Source organism: Hemibagrus wyckioides, linkage group LG17 (genome assembly GCF_019097595.1).
Source record: "Hemibagrus wyckioides isolate EC202008001 linkage group LG17, SWU_Hwy_1.0, whole genome shotgun sequence".
NCBI classification, from domain to species: Eukaryota; Metazoa; Chordata; class Actinopteri; order Siluriformes; family Bagridae; genus Hemibagrus; species Hemibagrus wyckioides.
In genome coordinates this window covers 11,263,622-11,289,652 of record NC_080726.1, presented here as the reverse complement: position 1 = coordinate 11,289,652, position 26,031 = coordinate 11,263,622, and the positions used below count along the sequence as shown (strand labels likewise).

The 26,031-nt window shown below is 37.4% G+C and overlaps 2 protein-coding genes across 4 annotated transcripts; both read right to left on the bottom strand.

Moving 5' to 3' along the window:
- Positions 1 to 4,762: 4,762 nt before the first annotated feature.
- On the bottom strand, positions 4,763 to 12,866 carry LOC131367653 (protein FAM181B). 3 transcript variants are annotated; one of them, XM_058413084.1, is made up of 2 exons: positions 11,736 to 12,866; positions 4,763 to 5,443 (listed from the first exon to the last, which is right to left on the bottom strand). In XM_058413084.1, the coding sequence occupies exons 1-2, from the start codon at positions 12,682 to 12,684 to the stop codon at positions 5,439 to 5,441; spliced, it is 954 nt and encodes a 317-aa protein (XP_058269067.1). In that variant the 5' UTR covers positions 12,685 to 12,866; the 3' UTR covers positions 4,763 to 5,438. The 3 variants fall into 3 exon arrangements, with proteins under 3 accessions (XP_058269067.1, XP_058269065.1, XP_058269066.1); XM_058413082.1 differs by lacking the exon at positions 4,763 to 5,443 and adding an exon at positions 7,348 to 7,440; XM_058413083.1 differs by lacking the exon at positions 4,763 to 5,443 and having other exon boundaries at positions 10,222 to 12,866.
- A 4,017-nt stretch (positions 12,867 to 16,883) lies between these two features.
- prcp (prolylcarboxypeptidase (angiotensinase C)) lies at positions 16,884 to 25,749 on the bottom strand. Its single transcript, XM_058414225.1, has 9 exons — positions 25,177 to 25,749; positions 21,778 to 21,918; positions 21,564 to 21,665; positions 21,305 to 21,486; positions 20,843 to 21,000; positions 20,493 to 20,662; positions 17,821 to 17,988; positions 17,533 to 17,720; positions 16,884 to 17,282 (listed from the first exon to the last, which is right to left on the bottom strand). The coding sequence occupies exons 1-9, from the start codon at positions 25,342 to 25,344 to the stop codon at positions 17,078 to 17,080; spliced, it is 1,482 nt and encodes a 493-aa protein (XP_058270208.1). The 5' UTR covers positions 25,345 to 25,749; the 3' UTR covers positions 16,884 to 17,077.
- Positions 25,750 to 26,031: the final 282 nt, after the last annotated feature.

Sequence of the window (26,031 nt, the reverse complement as noted above, 5' to 3'; positions counted from 1 at the left end):
GTGTGTTATCATTTGTTATTCAGATCTGATAAATTCCAGGAGGGACAATTCTAATCATAATCACTGATCAGTTACAGATATAGACAAGTATCTTAGTCTCATATGCTTAGTGACCCCTTATACAGTCCCTATTGCTCTGTTTTAGAAAATATAATATTTCTATTATTTTTAGTGTCTTTTCTTTAACATTCATCCCGCACCCAAGCCAATAAAGTGACTGATCAGTTGCGAAGTCACGGCTTTGCCATGTTCATATGCATCTGTTCTTATTTCATGGCAGAAACCATGGCAATGGCTGCACTAATGAGGAAGGATTACACTATGCACTATCAGAGTCTTAGACGGATTACTCTGAAAAAGCATTGTGGCATGCAGAGGCTGTACTGGGGCAGTAATCTACTTCAACACAATGTGCAAAGGAAGTATTGGGGTTCATTCTTATATCTAAAAAAGAGTGTAGGAGCAAAGGAAAAGCCTCCTGAATGCAGCCTCAATATAGCTTGCAAAGTGGCAAGGCTCATGAGGCTTACAGTATCGACAGATTCATGCAGCCTAAATTTATGCCGCTGCATAAAAAGGGAGGATTTCTCCTCAGTGGGTCTGTGATGGAAATGAAATAGGGCTCAGGAGCCAGTATGAGTCAGAGTGCAGGTGATCTAAACCTTTATAGATGGGAAACCAGTGCCTTCAAAGGTTTTTGAAAGGCATCAAAATATCATATTGATGCATGTTGTCTAAAAAACAAAAAAACACTGTTATCTAGTGCAGGTAAAGTGAAGCAAATTCTAAACATATAAAAGAAACGTGTATGAAATAATACGTTACGTATTATCAATTGTGAGCAAGCAGCTTACTCGGTAGAGTGAAGATATCTGGGTTTGAGGACAAAATATGAATATGAAATGACACCTTTCGTAATACTTACATCTAGATGTGTTAAACAGCTTAGAACATGGCACCTTTAGTGGCAGAACACTCAGTTTAGGTGGGGAATTATATTGGAACAGATAGACTTCAAGAAAATTAAAGTGATATTTTCTTACATATGACTTTCTTGCAATAACTCCTTCAAACTGATGACCCACTGACCACAAAACTGTTGCATTCTTCTTTTGTGATGCTTTCCCATGCTTGTAAAAGTGCTAATTTTTTGTTTATTTGGGAGGGTTTATCCCTTCAGTCCTCTGCCTCTTCCTCTTCAGGAAGTGAAATGCTGCTCAATTGAGTCTGGTAATTGATTTGGCCTGTCTAAAACCTTTTACTTTTTTCCCCTGAAGAAGTCCTTCATTGTGTTGAGATTGCATTGAGGGTCATTGTTTTGCTGAATGATAAATTTCCACCTAATTGCATTGCCAGAAGGTTTTTGGCCAATCTGTAGACTGAGTTACATCATCAATAAAGATTGGTGATCCTGTTCAGTCAAGGTACAACACAAGCACACATTTTCCTCCAAATAGCTTCCAAAGGATAGCAGCTTGACCCACTTGCTTTATATATCTACATACGTCACATGATCATGGTCAAGTTTAGAGAAGCATTCTCTGTTTAGGGAACTATAGTGTCTAAGTTACTGAAAAGATATTTTAATGCCAACTCAGTAAAAGGGTTTAGCCAGTAGCCTTTCAAAAAATTCCTACTGGAAGGATGTTTTCAGCAAAGGATAAGAAGTTCATCTTAAGCAGTCTTCATCTGTCAAGCAAGAGATTTTCTATTGGACTGCTGGGAAGGTTTCTGATTTAAGTCAATAAATAACAAGCACAAGGAAGAGAAGGAGAAGTCTATTCATCTTGAATGCAGTCTAGTTTTAGTCTGTTTATTTAGTCTATTCTGATTTTCATCCAGAACTCCAACTTTTTTAATCTGATCCAGGGCTCGGACATGCAGCAGCTACCTACTCAGCTCAAGGTCAGGGTCCTTCAGTCATAGAGCCAAGATGGGTTTCTAGAGAGTTACAGGGATCTATACATGCTGGCTCCTTAGTTTTGTGCCAGCTCTTCCGATTTGGTTTCAGCTTCCACTCCCTTCAAGCTTTTACCTGAGAGATCTGCTGCTTTATTAGCTCTGTCTAAAGCTGGCTCTTTATCTTCCACTCTAGGGCAGCAAAAAAAAACTGCTAAATGACTGCTAACGTTGCTGTTGTGTAAAGCAGGGGAAAGGCCAGTTAAAGTAGTGGATCTAGGTCAGATTATTTCTGAAGGAGAAAAATCATTTGGGGAAATATCTAGGCCAAAATAATAAACAAAACACTGTTAAACAGCCTAATGTTAAGGTGTAATATGTACATTTTAAATACAAGCTGAACTTATTTTAAACATACAGGATCATTTCAAAGATCTAGTTGCTATTTCTCTTTTCTTTCTCTTTCTTTAACAGGCATGTGTAGTTTCAACAGAATGGGTAGGGATGTTAGGAAGAAGGGAAGGAGAAAATCTTATCAATTACTCTATTAATTGCATTTCGAGGTTTTATTCACCACCAGAGGGGGATCTAAAAACCGCAAACTGCTCCTTCAAGTAAACAAATAAAATGTATATGAAATAAAAGGCATTGGATAACCAAATGGTAATGTCTGTCCCCCGGCTATAACATTACACTTTTTATTAAAGCAAGGACCCAACCAATTATGGACATATAGAGGTAGGTTGCTGACATCGTTAGATAGGACATGGAAACTGAGAAAAGATACATTATGAGGATTGAACACGTAATGCATTCCAAATGGGTGCAATTACAGATACTCTTAGGAGCTTTACTATTTATTTCTGTTCATTTGGACAACAAAATGCCAGGCTTAATACTAATGATAATAATAATAATAATAATAATAATAATAATAATAATAATAATAATAATAATAATAATAATAATAATAAAACAAGCTTACCCAATTCTGGTTTAAATCTCAGTACAGATGCAGATATGAATATTTGGAGCACTAAACAGATACAGACACAGATCATATGTACACAGAAATTTAGAATGGAGATTGCAGTAATGTATTACTGCATGCTGAAAGACCTGAAATAACATTCACTTTAAAAATAAATTTTAGAAAATACAAATTTCATTAAACAATTAATTGAATGTGAAGGTCACCACTTGTTCAAAAAGTAAGTGATCTCAATAAGCTGAACATGGCTATTTTGAAAACAATAAGACACGGCAAACAAAGAAACTCCCAGTTGATTTTTGTTCTATCATTTCTTAAACATCCAGTGAAACACTCCATCAGTAAAACAGATGCTGCATCAAAACCATGAAAAAAACAAATATTACAACGCACATATTCACAGGCATGAATAACTAGATACAATTTGCATGCCAACATGTCCATGTAAACGTTTTTGTCTTTCCTCTGTTAATGGATAATTTTGCAGCTGAAAAATATCCGTGAATGAGTCAGTTGATGGGAAGTTGTTTAAGACATAAGGCAGTTTCGTACATGGTTTCCCACCTGAGATTAAATTGTCCCACATCTTGGAGTGCGCAGGAGAGAGAGTCCTTCACCTTTGAGAAGAGGTGGCTCTGGTAATTATGTGAGAGAAGTCTATGATGGCAAATGGGATTTTCTGCATTCTTATGGGTTATTATTCCTCTCAGAGGACTCGTCTGGGTTATTGCACTGGTCTTTTTCCTGGGGACATGGGGACATCATTTGCAAGTTAGGTTTTCATTTTGGTTTTAGTACTACGGGTATGGAAGAAAGTCATAAATCAGACTAAGATGTGATGGAGAATATATGCCACTTTGAAGGAAATATGTAGTGCAAAACTTAAAAAGACACAGTGAAGTAATAAACATGTCATTCAGAGCATTGTATACTTACTATTGTTGCTGTTGTTGTTCTTTCGGCTGATCCCGGATCAGGGTCACCACAGTGGATCATTTAGTTCATGTTTTTTGATTTGCCACACGTTTTATGCTGGATGCCTTTCCTGATGCAACCCTCCCCTTTTATCCGGGCTTGAGACTGGCACTGAGAGTTAACTTTTCAGTGGCTGAGTTAGCTCCTTGCCCAGGAATCAAACCCGAGCCATGGCAATGAGAGCATGGGATCCTGCCGCTGGAAGGTGGGAGGCGTATGCAGAGCATTGTATATGCTGAGTGCTAGATTTGGTTGTTTTCCATTTTTAATCTACATAATTCTACTGTAAATGTCTTGATTATGGTTTCAGAACTGTAGCAAAGCTCATCTACATTATGAACATACTTTACTTCTCATTACAGCCTGCTCCACATAATGATGTTCACGATGTTTAGTTGACCTTCAAGCCCCAGAGCAGAGGATGCCTGCGATTACAGTAATTGCAGTATTTCTGCATTTAACGAGTGTCACCAGATTCCATGACAGAAGACTCATATTGCTTATTATTCCTGTTTTTCTGTCTACCAAGTGTGTAATCTGTCATGTTTTCAGTATTGCTAATGTCATTTGGCAAAGGAATGCAAATATGAGCTATTATCTCTACTTTGTGAGATGAAGAAACCTTGAACTGTACAAATAGCTCAGTGTTGTAACTATAGAAGTAGCTTTGATTCAGCCATTTGTCCAATTTCCATATGCACAACTGTATTGTACTGAGAGTTTAGACTGTACAAAAGTTACTAATATGCAGATATTCATATATCAGGCTGGTAGGAACAACAGTCACATGATTGGCTGTAGTACCAAACCTTCATCATTACTGCCCCCTAGAATAAGCGTGACCTGTTAGACAAACAGGACGACTCAAGCTATACTGAATGATGCCAGCCAGTTTACAAGGAGTTTGAAATTCTCCCCTCTGGCTGTTGACTGCCTGTAGCCAAAAGCTCTACAAAAGATTATTTTGAAAATAAGAAGAAGAAGAAGAAGAAGAAGAAGCAGAAGAAGAAGTAAACAGGATGACAACATTTGTATATTTGTATCTACTAAAAGAAGAGAAATGTGAGGTATCTTAAAGTTGGTCACCAAGGTGCTTTAGATTTTATTCACTGCTATGTGAATGTAGGAGATCTGATTACAACAGGAAAAAAAAACAACCATCTATCCAGTCATAACTGAACACAGTATAATATTTAACAGCTATTCATTTTACAGCAATGAAAACCAAACACAACACCAAGCATATTTTCAAAATTGTGCTTTAGACTCACTTGTACCTCAGTAATGAAAATTGGTCACATCGTAGCAATAATACCTGTAGCAATGTCACACAGTACATCTGGGTATAACCCTTCTACCATCACTTGTGTTTCAGTGAAGATTTGCTTCTTGAAAGAAAACAGTTTCTGAATTGTTTCTACCAATGTTACACTGTAGATGTACAGAACACAACACAGCAGAAAGGTAGATAAATGTCAAATACTTGTTGATAATAAGGAAGATGGAAAAGCTGTCAGAAATGCTCTAGCAGGATGTGTTTTGGCAGCTGATGGAAGACCCAGCTGGATCTTTGTCAGGCTGCAAAAAACATATAAATGAGAAACAATGATTAGCTTAATATGTTAAGTAATTGTTCATATCAGTGTACATAAATATGATATTAAAAAAAACAAATGATAAGAGTAAGGAACATTAAATCGTATAATAATAAAACACTTAAATGACCAGTCTTCTGTTCAAATGACCAACCTTTGAGTGTATATACTATACACTACCAGTCAAAAGTTTGGACACATCTTCTAATCCCATGGTCTTTCCTGATGTTTATTTCTTTCTACATTGTAAAACAATGCTGAAGACGGCCGAAATACACAATAATGTCCTTTGAACAGTTGATATTGAGGTATGTCTGCTACTGATGCTCTGTAAAGCCTTCATAACGGCTCTAATCTGAGGTGCTGTTAATTGGTGATTTCTGAGGCTGGTAACTCTAAATGAACTTCTCCTCTGCAGCAGAGGTAAGTTTTGGTCTTGCTTTACTGGGATGGTCTTCATGTGAGCTAGTTTCATCATGGAGCTTGATGGCTTTTGAAAATGCACTTGACAATACTGTTCTCACAAGAACTATTCCAGAACACCTGACCTTCGTGTCTTAAAATAACAACGGACTGTTTTTTGTTGTCATTACATTTGGATTACTTAAGTCCATGTGTGTTATTTCATAGTTTTGAAATCTCCAGTATTGTTCTAGAATGTAGAAAATAAATCCCTAAACAAAAAACATTGAATTAAAAGGTGTGTCCAAACTTTTGACTGGTAGTGTCTGTGGGATGTGGTAGCTTAGTGGTTAAGGTGTTGGACTACTGATTGGAAGGATGTGAGGATGAATCCCAGGTCCACCAAACTACCACTGCTGGGCCCTTGTGCAATTGCTCAGTTGAATAAAATGAGATAAAATGTTAGTCCCTCTGGATAAGGGCAAATGCCAGAAATGTAAATGTAAAGAGGTCTGTCTGCAAACAACTGCATAATCAGTCACACAATTCTAAATTCATATCAGATCCAAGCAGTTTGACAACTGACTTTTTAATAAATACTTACAATAATATAGCAAATACAGTCAACTGTATTTACTATATATTTAGAATACAAAAAGCTAATATATATATTATATATATATATTTTTTTAAATATATATATTTATATATATATATATATATATATATATAAATGTCAACAGGTTCCCTGTTTGGCTCATTATTCCCTTTTCCACATAAGGATGTTCTTGATGTTTAGCTGACCTTCAATTTCAGGAGCAGAGCGTGTAGACATGTGCCATAATTCCCATAATTCTGCTCTCATTATGTCACCTCATCACTGTCATCATAAGTATCATCATCATCATCATCATCACAGCACAACACAGCACAGCACAGGTTTTTAACATTAAAAGATTTCTCATTGAGCTTTATGTTTTGATTGGATCGGAAAAAGTATAGCTGAACTCCATGCACTATTTTCTTGTCAGTTATTTAGTGGATTCTAAAAACAGAGTAGCTATGTATATACATACGGTGTGGGTGTGAATAAGTGTAGTGTGACACTGTCAGGGAGAAAATGGCTTTAAGGGAAAAGATTTATAATATTTGCATAAATGCTTTTTGTGTCAGTCAATTTCAGAGGCAATGTATCCTTTTGACAAAAGAACTATTTATACCAACAGGACAGCTGGATATTGGTTTAGCATACATATAAACCACTATACTGAAATCTGTGTTTTGGAATACATATTAGATCACACACTGATTCCAACACAGAGGCTTTACACTTTATCTAGCAGGCAGTGATAGGAAGGAGATGGAGAAGGTTGTGTGAGTGTGGAGGAGAGTCATGTTGCACTGTACACCATAGCCACAATGACACCGTGAACAAATGTCTGAGTCGACAGGAGGTCAAGTGTGGTATATTTTATTGTCACTTACGGTTTAGTGCGATGTGAAGAATTGTAAAACTGCAACACGGATCTCAACCCTAGCTTCATCTTAAATTCTCTGCTTTTGTACTGCATCTGGTATCTTATGAAGAAAAACAATATCAGTAAATCAGTAAGAAAAGAAAATTACTGCAGTGTAAAGAGGACTGGGACTGTTGCAGGCATGTTTTATTAGTCAAAGCAGGCCATCCTAACAGAAAACACTGAAGAATAAAATACGCTGAATGTATTAGTCTTTAGTATTGCATACGTATTACAAACTAATATATCTTATTTCTACTATAATTACCAATGTCTGATTCAGGATTTTGTTTTATGTTGAGTATAGTAAACACCTATTTCTGAAATGTGTAAATGTGGCATGGCCTGTGCACATATCATGTGTTTTGATTCAAATAGATGTGCATCAAACTAATAGAGAGGAACATGATAATTTAATGCGCAAACAGGAGTGAGGCCAAAACTACAATACTGTCATCTTGTGTAAAAGAAAGGTACTGCAGCATGTTGTCAAAAATAGTGACGTGAAATAAATATACTGTAATGCATATATATGATCATTTAAAGGTTGCACTGTAAACCCTTACAAAAACAAGCACCTGATCTCCATAACCTCCCTCAGCTTATTCTGCTCATCCTAGTTCTCTATAACAGCCCATCAATTTTAGTCCAATTATATATTTAGTCCAATTTCCTAATTAGCCAATCATGTGGTACAATGCATAAAATCATGCCTATCAAGCATAATGTATACCATTATGGTGACAAAATCTTAGTCATTTTTACTTTGGCATGATTGTTGGTGCCAGACGGGCTGGTTTAAGCATTTCTACTGCTGATCTCCTGGGACTTTCATACTCAACAGTCTCTAGAGTTTACTCAGAATAGTACAATAAAGAAAAAAATTATCCTGTGAGTAACAGTTCTGGGGACAAAAATGCCTTGTTGATGAGACAGGTCAGCTGAGAATAGCCAGATCATCATCATCATCATCTTCTTCATCAGACTTATTTAAGCATTGTTGCTGATCATGTGCATCTCTTCATGGCCACAAATTGCCCATCTTCTAATGGTTACTTCTGGCATGAGCATGTCACAAAGCAAGCTGGTTTCATGAACATGACAATGAGTTCAAAGCTCTCACCCCTTTTGTGCACTGCAAGGGCTCACTCTCTTCCTGTTCCAGGAGAACCTTTTTCACTTCTGTTTCAGTTACAACTCAACAAGGAAACATGGCTTTTTATTTTTAGAGGGCTTCGTAGCCCATGTCTTTCATTTTCTTCATTCACTACTTTGACGATTATTCAAATAACCGACCAGCATCAAATGCTTATAATAAAAATAACATTTTAAATATATACAATGTGCACCAATATTTTCCTGTAACTTAAACTCATGGCCTTTTATTCAGTTTTTCATCTTGTCTCATTAATACTCTACAGTATTTAAATGGTATTCAAAAACACATTAATAAAAAGTGTTCTTGAATTTTTTTGGAGTAGTTTTCATATTTGTAAAGCAACTCCCTGACAGGGAAGCACTCTTTTCTATGTATCTCTTTTCTAACAGTGTAGGTAGTTACGAGTGATTGATGAATGTTTGGACCTTTTGACGATTTAAGGGGTTAATAAATATATTCAAGGTGATAAAAAAAAAAAATGGCGTGACATTAAATTAGGTCAAATCAGATATAACTGCTATGGAAATAGGGCTTGAATCAGGCAAACAGCACCTCTGTGTTGCCTTATATATAGTATAATAATTCCTGCATTGAGTAAAGAGTGAGACACTGGGAGAATAGAGGTGATTTAAAGCTTAATCTGGCCACTTAGACCTGCAGGCTATCCAACACATCTATTACTCACTCTCTCTCTCTCTCTCTCTCTCTCTGTGTGTGTGTGTGTTATAATGTGCAGCGTTATTTGTGGCTGCTGACCACACAATTGCATTTACATGATTTAACGTAAGTGTTGAAATGGAAGTTAATTGTTTCCATTACTCATATGTACAGTAATAGATACATTGGGTTTTTTTTTTTTTTACATCCTTCTTTTTCCATTTACTTCCTGCACTGTATTGTCTAAATCCAAATGTGTAAAAGGCAGCATGATGGTGCAGTGAGGAGCATTGATGTGCTTCAGTTTCTCACAGTGTTTCTACAGGTTTCCTCGAGGTTCTATTGGTCCGTCAAACCTCCCAAAAATTGTAGCTAGGTTGATTGGGTACACTAAACGTGTGAGTGTTTGAAAATGTGTGTTCATGGCCCCCAGCAATGACTGGGCTCCCATCAGCTCTATTTGCTCCCACTTTGCCACAGTGCAATCTGCAATCCTGACAGAATAAAAAAGTCAATGAATGAATGAATGAATGTACGAATGAATGAATGAATGAATGAATGAATGAAACATGTTAAATTTACCACAACAATCAAAACCACTTTCTTTATCATTAGCATTAAAAGGTGTGCTAGCTTTGGCAGACAGGTTCTACATCTAAAGGTATCCTGTCACCAAATCAGGTATTATGTATTCTTCTTCTTCTTCTTCTTCTTCTTAATAAAAGAATATTTAGAGTTTTTATGTTTAAATAGACTTATTTACAGTACTTCTGTTAGTCACTCTGGATATGGGCATCTGCAAAATGCTATTAAATTCTATTAAAACACACCATCTGTTCAATATGGAATTTTTTTTAGGCCATATGTGTTTTATAAAGAATGAATGTTTTTCTGATCTGTCCTGTTGATACAGCAAAAAAAAAATATCAAAAATAAATATTAAATGTTTAATCTTTAATGACCAGGACTAGGTAAGGAATAAAAAAAATACTAGAGGTTATATTAATCGTTGTTCGTCATTTTTAACTATGCCTGTAAATAATCTAATTTCTCATTTTTAATGATCTACATTCATTCACTTTTAAAACATAGAAGACAGAATTATACATTGCAAGTGTGGTGAACACTAAACCGGACAAGCAGTGAGTGAAATACTATGCAATGATATAAACTTTAACTTGGAGCCTGTAGAGGGAGCTATATGTTCATGAACGTTATATACAGCAATCCAGTTTAAAAAGTGCAGTTCCTACTTTCCTACATATTCCTAATACTGTAGAATATTCACCAGTAGCCACAAAGTAAATCCAGAGGAAAATGGGATTATGGGAGAAATAAAGACCAGCTTTATTGTGCCTTATTACATTCTGAACAAGCAGAATTTTTACACTTTCTTCACTTTACTGTCAGTTCTGCAATCATATTGCTCCTACTGCTCATATCAGGTGAAGTGAAATAGAGCAAGAGAGCAGTCAAGTGTAAGAACCTAACACACAATCTTTTAGTTGCTTTCTTTTGACAGTTTGAGGTTATTTACAATAAAGCAAGTTGTCAGTGCTTTCAACAATTTATAAGTTCCGAATACATTCTGCCATATAAAGAACTATATCACTATATTTCACTACTCATTAAAATGTGTTATATTTTGGACTCAGATTTGTACTCGAGTTTGAAATATCCGATATCTACTCTCATATTCTATCCTAAACCAAAGTTAGACTGTAGTGATAATCCAAGATCCACTTTGTAGTCCCCGTCTAAGAAGCTTTACTTCCAGTCTTTTAGATTTGCTTTTATTCCAAATTTAAAGGAATATATATATACTTAATAATAATAACATGAACTCAGTACTGCAGAGAGCCAAGAGAACAAGCTACTAAGCAAGAATTTTATATAAAACCTACTACTGACAGATTTTTATGAGGAAAGCATGAGGATGCCAAGCATCTTTCTGAATATGAAAGCGGCAAATTGCTCTATAAAATATGACTTTATTTCCATATTTCAATTTGAAAAACATAATTCTCTAATCACAGTTCCTGTAGCTTTTATTTCTAAGAAATTGTAACAGTTAAAAGTGATTACTTTGCTTTAATGGGCTTTTTTTCTTTTCTTTTCAGACTACATGATTATAGTTATTTTTTCAATATATGGAAACAAGCAAAATAACACCCTGAGATAATGTTCTAAAAAAAAATCCCTCACCCTATCCATGGTGACTTCATCTGAATGAACAAGCATATGAAAACACTTTTAAAAATTATTAATCAATTCCTGTAACAATTTCATATATACGGTGTGATAGAACTTCCACTTTTTAGAGATTGTTGTAAAAGTCCCTGACATCAAGTAAGCAGCAAGATTATCCCTCTGCACAGGCTGAGCCAATCATTTCACCAGATAAATTGGTCCAAAATTTTTCCTTCTGATTATTCATCATATAGATGCATAGTTAAACATTGCTTCAATGCAGCTTTTTGTTGCAAAAAGTTCTTTCTAAAAGCGAAAAAGCTGCTTCACTTAAAGAGATGGAAAACTACCTCGGCTGTATCCGCTCGCCAGATCGTACGAGACCTGGGACACAGAGCAGTCTGAAAAGTAGTTTGGGAAGGTCAGTGAACATGTCGAATTCTGTTCCATAGACACTGGGCAAGATGAGTCCGTGTTCCCATATATCGATGACTGCCCTTGAACTGTCTTTATGTCCCCTGTTTTTTTGGACAGCCCAGCACTTGTGGTCCATGGTTCTGCATATAGAAAACCACCTGTCACAAAATTGTGGGAGTCAAAAGAGATTGGTTCTGGTCCTGTGGTTCCCTGCTCATGAGCCCTGTTCGGCATGGTGTGAAAGAGTTCCTGCTCAGAGACCATGTTGCTGTAGTCAGGCCCCAGGAGCTCAAAAAATTCTGTTGCATCTGGATTTCCCCGCTCAAGATCTTTGAGGGACATGCCGGAAGTGGATGTAACTCTGGCATTGTTGGCTGGTTCTGTGAAGAAGGATGGCGGCAGGTTTCGGTGTCGCAGTGGAGGCTTTTTTGTTTTCTCTCCCCGCAAATCCTTGGCATGGTTGAAGAGAGCAGCCAGACTTTTGCTCTGCAGGTTGGCCTGAGTTCCGTCCCGCTTGGGAGTTTTGTTCTGGATGATGCTAGTTGGAGTTGGGGTGGAGTCATGACTTTTGCAAGCCTCCTGAGGTGCTCCATTCCCCAGTCCCATGATTCCTGTGCATCTTTTGATCTGTTTCTGTAGATACTTGCGGTGGTTGACTTTCCTCTTAGACTTGACTGGCTTATCCAGGGCCAGTTTGATGTTACTGGAAGCAGAGTCAATGAAGCTGAGCAAGTCACTGGTCGCCTCCCTGAAGTCACCCTCACAGTCCACTTCACCCAGGAATGTCCCATCCAGACCCTTCTCCACCTCGTACTCCATAACCGAACCAGGGAAACAGAAATTTAGGAACTGCGAGTTCATGATAGCAGCCTGAACAGCCATCTCCTGCTGAACCGCATACAACACCCAAGATGTCCACTCTTAATCCCAAAAGTTCCTTAGATTATCATTAAAACATCGTTTTTTTAGATCCAGAGCACCTAATTATCTCCTAACTCTTGGTCTTTACACTGGGTGCACACAGTGTTTCTTTCTGACTCTAATGAAAGCAGGACTGGAAAACTTACTTTGGGGGAAAGCAAGGAGATTTTTGGAGGCAGGGCCAATGATGTCAGGACATTAGGAGGGAGGGACAGAGGGACCCCAGGACTTAACTCTTTGCTCACGCCTGACCACCTGCAACTAAGAGGGATTTGTCCAAGGCATCCCACTGAGCATTAAGACAATAGCTACTTGTTCAACTATCCCAAAATGTTTTTCTTGTGTATGTGATCAGTACAATGTCATGACATTAAAGGCAGTGAAGGTTCAATAATACTTTTAAATGTATCTAGACTTATATAGTACAATAATAGTTACTAAGGTCTCTGTAATTTTCTAGGTGTAAAGAAACAAAATACATTCTACAAGTTACAGTGATTATAATGTTTGTACAATGGTTATTGTATATTATGTGTATTAACTGTGTAGTATACAGTTATTTAGCCATTCACCTATGTTTTTCTATTCTGTTTTCACATCACATTCTGGAGATTTCTTTTTTTATTATTATTATTCCAGTCTATAAGACACCATAGTAAATTTACCGTGTTGGTAAATGTTTGGTTTTGATTCTTTTTACCTGTAAAAATTCCTCTAATGGGTCCCTCCAAAATGAAAAACTACAAAATAACCAAAAGCAAATGTATGATACTCTGAGCTCATTTCACTCGTGTGACTGTATTATATGTGGTACAGAAAACGACAATATGAACTTAATCATTATAGGGCAAACACCGAAAACTATGCGGTTTCCAGCTGGTTATACCACATTCATGTATTCCCAAACTTCCTACTTGTGTCTTAATCAGTTAGTGGTAAAAGTTGATTCCCGCACCAGTGGGAATTTTAGCCTCTGCCTGACAACTATTATGGGCTGCCTTTGACATACAACCCTACAGGGCCTAAATAGCTTCTATTCTTCCTTCTGCAGTGAAAGGGATCTTTGTGCCAGAGATTCATTAAACTGCACCTCACAGCCCCTTCGTAAAATGGGGCTCAATAATGAACAGTCGATTTAACTAGAAAAGCTGCCGGAGCTGTTAAATTAAAGGGGACCAAAGTGCAGTTCGAGCCCAGTGTGCCAAAAGTAATGTTGACCTTAAGAAATCCTGGGTATGACTATAACGACTGCTGTAAATAATCCAGTATTTACAGGAAGTTTCTTGGCTAACAGTGAATGCAGGAATACAAGATGAACTAACAGCGAAATGTCTATAGGGGCCCAAAGCCCGGTTCTGGTTTAAGAAAAAAAGGGACATGAGTGCTGTGGTAATTTATATATATTTATATTATATATATATATATATATATATATATACATACATGTACATACACATATATACATATATATACACATATATACACACACATATATACATATATGTACATTATATATATATATATAGATAGATAGATAGATAGATAGATAGATAGATAGATAGATAGATAGATAGAGAGAGAGAGAGAGAGAGAGAGAGAGAGAGACCCTAATCCTAGCATTTGATAAAAATAAAGCATTATTGGACACAATCATTCAGTTATTAAGATGGGGAGAACACAGTTATTTTTATGCATGCATTTATAAGCCTCCTGTGATGCTTCAACACAATTACTCATGAAACTGTGTGCAGTCACATACCTTTGTTCATCTTTTTATCTTTTTTTTTTTTTTTTTGGAATTTTCCCAGGCATTACTACCCCCCTGGCCCCCCACCTTCCTCCACAAGTGCATTTTAAGGTGATGCACTGAATCATTTGGATGTTTAAAGAGAGGGGAGTAAAAAAAGAAGAAGAAAAAAAAGAAGCCTAAGCACTTTTGAGAAAGAGGGACCGTCAAGAGAGTGTTATTATCATGTAAATTCAAATAAAGAAAAGGAACAGTGAAACTGATAGCACTGATCTAATTATCTGTAGCCCAGCTCAAGCTACAGGCCTGAAAGGGAGTGCAATCGCCTTACAATTAACAGCTGCACAACAGTGGATAAATAGCAACAGTCTGTTCTTTTTTTCTTTCTTTGGCTGTTTTCCTTCTTTCCCATTACGTGGTAAAATACGTTCAAATAAATATTTTGCCCCTTGTATGTGTTTTTTTAAGGATACATTTAGACAAGTGTTTTAGAAGTATAATTTCCATTAAAATCTAGCGCTAAACATCAAGGCCTTGGCATTGCACTTAGCCTATTCATTCCTTTTAAAACTAGTTTCCACATCCTCCTCTTTCTTTCAAGGCCTAATTTTGGCACAATGACATCACCAAACTGATGGCTGATATTTTCTCCTCTTCCTGCACAAAGCTTTTGTACATGCTAGTCATTCAGATTTGAGGGCCTGACGCACTGATTCCGGAAACAAGTTTCTATGGCCACAAAAAGGATGAGGGGATCAGAGGGGGTGGGGAGCTGAATACTGACAAGAGACAAGGGAAAAGAGAATTGCATTACATTAAAGAAAACACACAAGAAGGAATTTGTAACCACTTGAACTTCCCAAAAAACTTCCCAGACTGTTTTGTCTGGAACTAACGCTTGTTGGGAAAGCAAACAAAAAACATGCCTACGTTTTTTTTTTGACACACAGCTGTTTTACAAAATGACAAATGTTCATTTTATCATTTTATCTAGGGACATAAAACTAATTGTTTTGAAAGAACCCAAACAGTAACAAAGGTCAAACTGAGGTGAACAAGTGTTGTAGTGGGGGACCAAGCTGAGGAACAACCATTCATCTTTCTGCCTTCGATTCAGGTCCCTGGAAAGCCGCTTCAGCAAACAGATTGCATATTGTTTGCTTATCGTTACACACTGTGTACCCCGCCCTCTGTCTGGGGAATTTACAAACTCAGCACCCACTGTGAGTTTTCCCCATTTCCCTCTTTTACCCCTAGGACACCCTCTTCAGCCACATCAAACACACACACACACACGCCTAATCTCTCCTCACTAGTGTGTGGTCTGCATTAGCAGTGACACAGCCAATGCTCCAAGGGTCAGCAGAATACAAATAACAAATTTGATTGATGGATGTGTCAGATGAGAAGAAAGAATGCTGAAATTAATGTCAGGTCTGTGAAATGTGAGATATTGACCACATTATTGGTTGTTTCACCACCCATGTTCGGTTTTTTTCCACGTCCATGGGGGAAAAGGGAAAGATCGTGCTCCGTTGTGTCCGGGTAGAAAAACATTTTGTTGATCTCAGTCATTGAAATCTCTATAAGTGCTGAAGCAAAGTATGAAACAATGCATGAAATAGCAGAGGCATTAGCTAGGCCACAATCCTGCATTGAGGATGTGGGCACATGAGTGTCTATGGATAGTTATCAGAAACGTGCTCCCATTTTTGTTCACCAAACTAGTTAAATCAGTGTTGACAATATTCTAATTACTCAATGATGCCAGTAAAGCCTTATTTTACTGAACTGAATCAAATCAAATGTTGTGATGTATAATTACAAAATAATACCTGTAGAGCCCAGAGCCCTGCTAGTGATTTTACTAGATTCCTACAAGGAGCTACGAACATTTAACGATGCCTGATTATCATTCATCACTTCGTCCCATTCAAATGTCACTTGTCTCCGAGGCATCACCCCTCAACCCTAGCTCACCATCAAGCCCAAACACTCCTCTGCACTCTGGCTGTAGTATTAATAATCCGACTAGCAGGGGGCAGATGAAGGGATGTCAAGGTACAGCAATTCAGAGGGGTTTGTGTTGCCAGTGAATGAATCGGAGTCTGAGGGAGTCCCGTGGCTCAGACTGCATGGGGCATGGTCTCCTTGCTTTCCACTACTAGCCTCCCACTAGCCACTTTATTGCTCGACGTCTGTTGCGGCATTTTCATTAAATCACACAAGAGCAGCTGAGGAAGGGCAGGAAATTAGACATTTTGTTTGGACTCTCTCTCTCTCTTTCAGTTTTGGTTTTCTCTAAATTAATGTTCTGATCTTTCCTTCTACACAAGGATGGGGGTTTTTTTACACAGAAAATAAATGTGTACAATACTTATAATCACACTGTTAAAACAAGAGTTATAAACGGTTCACGGAATTATTTTTTATTTATTTTAACCGGCTTAGCTAATTTACACTTTAAAAAGTCTAATTACATAAAAACCTTCTTTGGTCAGGTTTAGTAAAAAATAATCTTTGGTGGACAGCACAACCTGTTGATATCCTTAAGGTAGTGATTAATTAAGTCCATGACTTAATCAGTCTCTATATACTGTCCTGTGGTTATTGTGGCCTTGTATTCTGTTTGATCCATTGCTTGAAGTACTTCACTTCCAGGTCCCGGGTAAGGAGAACCGACTGTGGGTCATACTCATTGTTGAAGCGTAAGTCGAGGTGATGAGCTCCATCAGGAATCAATATGGCAACCAGGGAGTCAGAAAGACTCTTAGTTACTCCACCACTCATCCAGGGATCAAGGCCTCCATTACTGGCATAAAAATAAAAAAACAAAATACATTAACATTACTACACTGACATATCAACGTCACTGATTCATACATGTCCAATTACATTATATTTCAGACATCAACTAAAAGCTTTAAGAGGTACTAAGGTGTTATTTGATACAAACAGCATATATGAACTAATTTGAGGTTTACAAGTGTAGGTAAAAAACTACAAATAAACCAATAAGCCCAAAGACAAAAGTAGTAAACCATAGATAGTACAGTAATTACCTGAAGATGATGTTGCTGTGAGAGCTTATGTTCTTCCCTCCATATACAGTATCAGCCCAGTCCTCCTGTGGCCGTACCCCGAACAGAGCATAGCACTCATCAGAAAAAGCTTGGAAGTTCCATGCCATAGGCTCAAACATGTCTTGAACACCATCTGTACACATGGGCATCACCATCTCTGTGCAAGACTGACAAATAGAACAAGTCAATGTATTGTATTCACATCAAAAAATCAATTTGTATTAGAAATATATACTGATCATATATATGTTAAGTTGAAATTCCTACCTGGTAAAACCAACCCCTAATTCCTAGATTTCCAGTAGCAGTTTCAGACACATTAAGACAAACAGCACTGCCCGTGTAGTTATAGTATACTCTTACTGCCTGCGAGATGCCATGTAAAAGCTGCTTGTCTGACACATCAGTATCAAACTGAAGGTGTGTGCAGACAACCTGAAAAAATCCAAATTACATTACATTAGGGGAAAGAAAGAAAGAAAGAAAGAAAGAAAGAAAGAAAGAAAGAAAGAAAGAAAGAAAGAAAGAAAGCTTACTGTTATGCATTTCAAAATAGCACTACACTTCATTGTAGCTTATCTCATGAGACATATGCGTGAACTTTAATTAAGTCTCAACCATTAAACATAACAATGTTTTATACAAAGTAAGCCCTGTAATAGTGGGAACTGAAAATTTGTACTGAAATGAAAAATACTACACAATTCAGTATGGCCAATGGTATGTGGACAACTGACCATCATATCCGTATGTGTTCGTTCAACATCACATTAAATCCACAGGTCACAGCAAACCATGTCTTCATGGAGCTCGCTTTGTGCACAAGGGCATTGGATCTCTTTGTTCCAGTAAAGGGAAAATGTAAAGCTACAGCATCCAAAGGCATGCCATATAATTGTATATAACTTTAAGGAACAGTCTGAGGAAGAACCACGTATGGGTGTGATGGACATGTGTCCACAAACATTTGGCCATATAGAAAACAAATACCAAATTCAAAAAGTAAGACTTCACAAATATGCCTTTAACTGAGTAAAACTATTATAATATGGATTAAATTGAATTTTCTTTTATCAGTTCTGACGTTTTTGCAATCAATTATTTTATTATATCTCTATGTGCTTATTCAATATTCTGTCAACAAACCAATAGCTTCACATTCCAAGGTAGAAAATAATTTTCACAAGCCTTAAATTGACTTAAAATTGTAAAGAATATATTCCGTCTTGATGACAGCAAGCTTTCGGAAAGCAATAAACTTCCCTTTCCTCGAACAGAAAACAATCCATATACTTTTATTCTATTTGTTATGGAAGCATGGTCTGATTTGCAGTTAAAAATGCGTGCAATGAAATTTAGCTTCAGACGAATTTGTTGTTTTTCAGGTCAAAGAATCACAAGCTGTTTCATACTGACAAGGAGCCTGAAAGAAAAAAAAAGCTAATTATTTCCCTGATCTCTTGAAAGCATGCAGCATAATAATCATGCTGCATGCTGTCAATGAAGGGGTTTGATAGGTATTTGAAGGCTCCAGGATTCTGCTGCCATCCCGATGTGCCAGTGCCTGGGTGTTCACTGACCAAACAGTTCAAACAGACTGGACTTAGCATGGAGTTTGTTGCTAAGGCTTTTGTTAGACACCTAAAAGGGGAGGTGGTCTGTGCACAAGGTAGGCTACAGACATGTCTAAGCTAAGGCTTATACCATGACAAAAAATGCAGTAGTTCTCTAAAGCATCCTCTCTCTACTTTTCAGATGGGATTAGGCTTATACATTCATCTCCGCTAACAGATTTCCCTCCTCTAAGCCCTCAATGGGCCTTTCTCACAGTCGTTCACATAATCACATTAGCTTTGTCATTAAAAGGGGCCATCTCAGCTACCACTGTCTAAACCACTTTAAACACCCATAGGGGTTGCATACATTATCAGATTTGGGTAGGACTGTTCAACAATTACCACCTTCTCTTTGGCAGACCAACAAGTGCTTCAATTTCTTATTGGAAATAGTCTGTTTATTCCATAATGTAAATTGTAGTGGTATTTCAATAATGCATGCTTAATTTAAATGTTACTCAGAGAATACTCCTCTATTCTAATCCAAATATACAAAATAGTCTTCGTTGCAAATTATCATCGCTGTTTAATGTTTAATATGATCAGCATGATGCAATTCACTAAGCTAATACATTCATAAGCCAATAACATAACAGAAAGCCACTGATAAGTGGCCAATGTTTGCTGAGGTCATGAATGGCATAGAGAGGTGTAGATCACATAAAAGATGGTAACGGGTTTGTCAATAGGAAGCTTAGTGGAGAAAGAGAAGTAAACATGACCGCAATTCATCCCCAGCATCTTCTGAATATTGATGATGCTTCTGTGTTAGAAAGCAGTCACCAAAGTCTTGTGCTTTATCAGCAGAAATTCTTTCTTTGGGTCAGCATTAATGAGGGTCTACCCTGAGATGCTTTACAACAAAGATTATTTCTTATGTGTTACTTAGCATTATGAAGGGACAGTTTAATCTGTGATACGTATTCTTCAAAGATTTCTACATAAAATTCCAGTATATTTTAAATAAAACTTCATTTCTTCTGCTGGCCTGATTCCTCATGAAATGCAAAATTTCAGATTTTTATTTGATCAAATTCAATATCTAAAAATGCCCTACTTAATAAACATCTAATAATTTATCATGCGAAGTACATATGATAACTGTGTTGTCATGCGATAAGAGCCACAAGATTTATCTCCTTTTTTCACTTTAGTAAGTCAGCCACTTAAAAAATGGCAAAGCGATTTGTCTGCATTGACCTCTGTCCACCTCTGTGGATTTAATTTCATTTGGTTGCAAATAGCACCACATGATCCTATTAAAAAGCAAAGGTCTTGTTTTTATAAAGGGCAAATTGTTCGAATAAGTTCAATGTACAGTACCTTAATAGGCCAGCGTGGAAGGTGCTGGAGGAAGTTGGCCTCGTAAGGGTAATCAACCATCGCCAAGTTCACCCAGGTCTCCTGGAGCCAGCCCTTGAAGTCATTTATATCCTCTTCCTTCAATGGAGAACACAGGCCAAACTCCTGAGACAGCCACTGCAGACCTTCAGCTGTGATCGATCAGTGAGAGTAATACATAGTTTTACTCTGAAGTGTGCAACTTCAAGGCCTAAAAGACTAGAAAGTGACTAAACAGTCAATGTCCCTAGTAGTGCTTTATTTTATGAGTCTTACATGAAAGTTGACTGATAAAGTTGTTTAATCCTCAGGAGTTTAATGCTAATACAAACCTGTTGAGGACACATTGTTGATCGCCGTCCATGACCTCCTGATGTTTTTGCTGCAGGTGACTCCACTATTGGCAAAGTCTTGGGTGACTATTTTATAGAAATCACCACAAGGGACCATGCCAGGGAACTGCCAGATTGGAGCAGATGCAGCTAAAGCACTGGAAAGAAAACAATAGCAAGATTTAATGTTTTCTTGTTCCAGATCTTAGCATTAATCTTGCATTTCCCTACAGCTACTCCCTTTCCCATTTGTCCTGTGCTCACACACTCGCAGAAGCTTAGACACCTCTACACGCAATGAATGTAGCATGAGAACATGACAGATTCTCTTTTGCAATTCCAGTAACTGTGTATTGCTTACAATCAGCTATACAATCAGCTAGAAAATGTCATTTTCAAGTGTAAATCTCTCTCTGCAGTTTGAACACCATTTGAAACAAGAAGCATTCGTTTATGTCTCACCCTATAACTACATTGGGGTATTTCATCCTCAGCCAAGCAGCCAGCATTCCACCGTAGGAGCCTCCGATGGCAATGACGGGGCTGTTCTGGGCTCCTGGCAGCTTCTTCTTTAGTGACTTAATCAACACTGCAAAGTCAGCTAGAGCCTGTTCTGATGTCAGGTAGTTCAAGTACTTAGCATTCTGAAAGAAAGGGACATGTCAAGATCCTCAACAAACCAAACTGTTAGACACGACACTATTAGAGGAACTTTGCTTACGCTGTAAGACTCGTTTCCAAATGGCATTGATTCTCCATAATAGCGATGTTCTGCAAAAACAAGCATGGCACCTAGTTCCTCTGCTATGTCCCACATGAAGCCCTGTGGCAAATCAGATAATATGAACATGCACTCAACATTAGTGATGATAATCTAGTATTTGGAAATTCCTGCCAGGCTATACATGAACAAAGTAATTAAATGTTGTTATTACAGTGTTGTTACAGAACCACGTGATGTCTCCTTCATTGCCGGTGTAAAACAGAATTGGGCCGTCGTTGTTGTGCCAGTGCTGTTCGTTGACAAGGTACCTCTGCTTGAACGTGCCATTCTCCAAAAACCCAAAGTGATCGATCTGTAAAACAACAGAAATCAGAATAGCAAATATAGGCCTAACAATACCTCTATACATAATGTGTTAATGGATCTTTACACTGCCATTGCCTTTATATAATATTGATCGCAAAATTGAGAATACAGCCTGTACTCATAATATCTATGCACTTGAAACATTTACACTGTAGAAATTCAGTGTAGTTATTCCTGGGTGTTCTCACTGATGATGCTGCACTAAGCCATCTGTGTACTGTAGAAATTCTCAGGAGGAGAACGGAGAGATAATTAGCTTCAATTTGTATTAAAATCCAATGCCAGGCCTAAGAGATGCCACATTAGTTCCGGCTTCACCATCCCTGTGACATCCTTTCTTTCAATGCCACAACTTGTCCTCTGTCATCCCTTTTTATTCCCTCTCTCTGCATTTAGTGAAAAAAAGATGGAGGGGTGGTGGTGTGGGGGGCGGTTGAAGTACATTCCAAGTGCTGCAATGCTGTGCCACTGTGTTTCTCAACTGTCGTCCCCTCCTTCTTGAATCCCACCCAATAAACAAAGAATGTTCTCTTTTGTGTTGTTGTCCCCCTAACACTTTCTGTCCCTCCCTTTGGATAAAAAAGAGGCAGAGATTTTATGAGCCAATGAGTCAAAGGACTCCCAGAATCAACATTTTTATTCACCTGAAACTTAAATTATGGGTTTTGGTCATGTGTTCATCAGTAGTTTCATGCACAGTAAAGAAAATGTGTTGTGATATATGTGATAGACAGACAGACAGACAGACAGACAGACAGACAGACAGACAGACAGACAGACAGACAGACAGACAGATAGATAGATAGATAGATAGATAGATAGATAGATAGATAGATAGAATAAATTATATATAGTGTATAAAATCTTATTTCATGTGTCGTACTGGAAGCCAAATATACTGAATATTTCCTCTGACAGGGTTACAAAAAATAAATCACTTGCTTTGGCGCCACCTTGTGGTCATTGTTTGAAGCAGTCAAGATGTCAAAACATTTTCAAGAACAGGACACTAAGAATGAATTTTAAAATATAATGGTTGAAAAGAAAAGTGAATATAAAATAAGAATTTTCCGTTCCCAATATTTACATTTATGGTATTTGGTGGACGCCCTTATACAGAGCAACTTACATTTATCTCAATTTATACAGCTGAGCAGTTGAGGGTTAAGGGCCTTGCTCAAGGGCCCAACAGTGGCAGCGTGGTAGACTTGGGATCTTATGATCAGTAGCCCAAAGCCTTCTCCACAGAGCCACCACTTCCCCGATATAGAATCAGGCAAAGCATTTTCATCACTGCTTCTTCTTTTCTGTTTCTATCTAAAAACAGGAAGAATTTAAATAAAAACCTGAAGGTTGTTCATGACGAACTCGCTTGGAAATCCCCTCCATTAAAACAACACAGCAGAAAAATGAGAACAACCTGTTAGCATTAAAAGAGAATATTCTGGAAGACTGAAAAAGAAAGAAAGAAATGTTTTAAACTAAACCATGTGTTTAGATTAGTTTAGTTGTTGGCTTTGCACGGAGGCGTTGATGTAATGTGTCATGTGCTTATTGTCCTACATGTAATGTAATAATGTAATAAACACTGTCACCAGTTCACTTCAGTAAGAACATTTAAGCACAAATCCCTTGAGGTTCAAATAGTTCAGTTTAGTTGGTCCAGATGTGCCATGACATCATCATGAAAACAGAGTAGAGTGTTTACACACACTGTGGAAAAACAGAAAATTTAAAAATTTTACAATAAAGATTTTTAGCAAGGCAGCCGGTCAAATTGAAGAGACCTCGAGGCTTGTGTTTAAACACTGCGAGTAACTTTTACCTCAGAGGATGAGAGAGGAAGCGATGTGGATAATGCTGATCGAAGGAATTGAAGTAATAGTAAATGTGGCATATATCCTATAATGTGCCATGAACCTACAAACCTAATTAGGTTAAAAATTGAAACATAGCTTTCTGACATTTTACATAACCAGACTCTAAAATGCTACAAATAAATTTCTGGTTCACCAACGCAAAAGAAGAACCTTTAGTTTAGTTTATCATATAGTAGAAAATGTCAAAATTTGATTTAAAATGCATTTTAAGGGGTTGTCTCAGGCCATCACACGTTTTCCTACATAGACCCATTATTCACTTTGAACCTTTGAAGCCTATCTGAAGCCAGCACAACTGCAGGTTACTGATTGCATCCATTTAAGTGCTGACGAAGGGGGAAAACAACAGGACAATAAGAAGTAAGAAGGTCAGGAAATGGGCTCAGTCTTTGGCGGATAAATCTGGCACAGTGAGACTGCAGAAGAAGAACATATGCTGTTAAAGGCCATAAGGTAATGATGTTCACAGTCCAGTCCAACTACTTGCTTTTGTCTTCCAGAGGATGATCTTTTCCTGTCTCTCTCACGCAAAATATGGGAGTAACAGAACAGCTATAAAATCTTATAAAAGCCAAATAATTATAAGCCATTTCTGGTACTGCTATTAAAATCAATAAAACATAGTGTGTCACATTATGTATTCAGTTTCATCAGAAACGTCAAAGAAATGCAGCCTCATCGGGATGCCAGCTAGGCATATAGAAGGACAGGCTGCGGTCATAACAATTCAGCAAAAAATAAATAAATAAAAAAAGTATAGGTGTGGGAGCTGTCAGATGTTACACAGGATAAGTGGATTTGCTATTCTACTTAAGAGACCAACAGGAAAACATGATTGTCTGTAGACACAATATGAAGCAGCGGCGCAGAGATTATTTACACAGAAAATTAAGGAAATCCGTAGAGGAAACCCAGTAGTAGGCTGTGAGTAAACCATCAACATAAACCGCTGGAACCTGCATAATAATGTCCTATGAGTCACAAATAGATTATTATAGCTGACTCAAGTGATATGTGTAAATACACACAGTGACAGATATTAATATTCTAACACATGCACAAATCCCATTAGGTCTTAGACCTTTAAATATTACCAAGTAATATTTGTTTACGTGTAACAATGCATGCACGTTTATACAATTACAGATTATATGAGCAGTCCAGGGTTTCTTTCTCTTTTTTTTTTGGTAAGCTGTCATGGATGGACTGGTCAGTACAGCTTTATTTCATGACAATATTTATAAGAGAACAGACAAACAGGCCCCCATCTATAAACACTCTACACTTCTATAAATGTATTATTATCGTAAAATTTATCCATTACAAACTCCAATGCGTTTCTAACAGGTCACGTGATAACTTACCTGCTGATCAAAATAAAAAGTTTTGTAAAGCACAGTTCTCTGCTGGGAGAAATTTCTGGTCACGCTGCGTCTGCTTAAAAGGTGAGGTTTAAGCGCTTCCACGTGAAAAATAATGAGGAATATTAGAAGAACCCATGGGAGAGAGACGGTTTTGACCGGTGCTCGCATGCTTGATGGACAGGCAGAAAGAAAAGCCAAGACAATGTGCCTGATGATTCTCCAGCCTTGTTAGTCTTCCCACCGCATCTCCGGTCTGGACACGCCCTTGGCCGGCCCCTACAGGGGGCGTGGCTGTGCCTGAGAAGCGGTGAAGAAAAAAATACTGCAGTTTGACAGGAGCTGGAGGAAGAAGGAAGTCAGCTGACAGATGACTCGAGAAAAGTGGCCAAATAAACTGTCTTTTACAGCAACTATCAGAGGAAATGCTGAAAGATTACTCTCTGCTAGATTCAATGAATCTTATTTTTTTAGAAGATTTTGATCAAGAAAACGGTTAAAGTCCAAAATTACAGCGTCTTTTATGCGTATTCCCCAAAGAGGACAAAGCTCACTTCCTCAATACTCCACATGCCCGACAATAACAAAAGCGCTACACTTTACGTCTTGTCGTAAAGAAGACGTGCGCGTCCGTTTCGAGCGCAATGCTTAATGGGAGTTGAAGTTCTCATCAGTGTTTAGTCTTCCAGTAATGAGCTTCTGTATAATATAGATTTAATCTATTTATAAAATATAGAAATTAATATAATATAATGTAATAAACTAATATAATAAACTAATAAATATAAATTCACACACACACTAATTATATTATATAAATAAAATATAAAATATATAAAATTATATATCTCTATCTCT

Excerpts from the sequence above, each read along its gene's own strand:
- LOC131367653 (XM_058413082.1), bottom strand. The coding sequence starts at position 12,684 with ATGGCTGTTCAGGCTGCTATCATGAACTCGCAGTTCCTAAATTTCTGT. Across the intron at positions 7,441-11,735 it reads GGCGAGCGGATACAGCCGAG|ATACCAGATGCAGTACAAAA; the intron begins GTAGTTTTCCAT and ends TTTCTTCATAAG.
- prcp (XM_058414225.1), bottom strand. The coding sequence starts at position 25,344 with ATGCGAGCACCGGTCAAAACCGTCTCTCTCCCATGGGTTCTTCTAATA. Across the intron at positions 21,487-21,563 it reads TTGGAAACGAGTCTTACAGC|AATGCTAAGTACTTGAACTA; the intron begins GTAAGCAAAGTT and ends CCTTTCTTTCAG. Across the intron at positions 17,283-17,532 it reads CACAGCAACATCATCTTCAG|TAATGGAGGCCTTGATCCCT; the intron begins GTAATTACTGTA and ends TTTTTATGCCAG.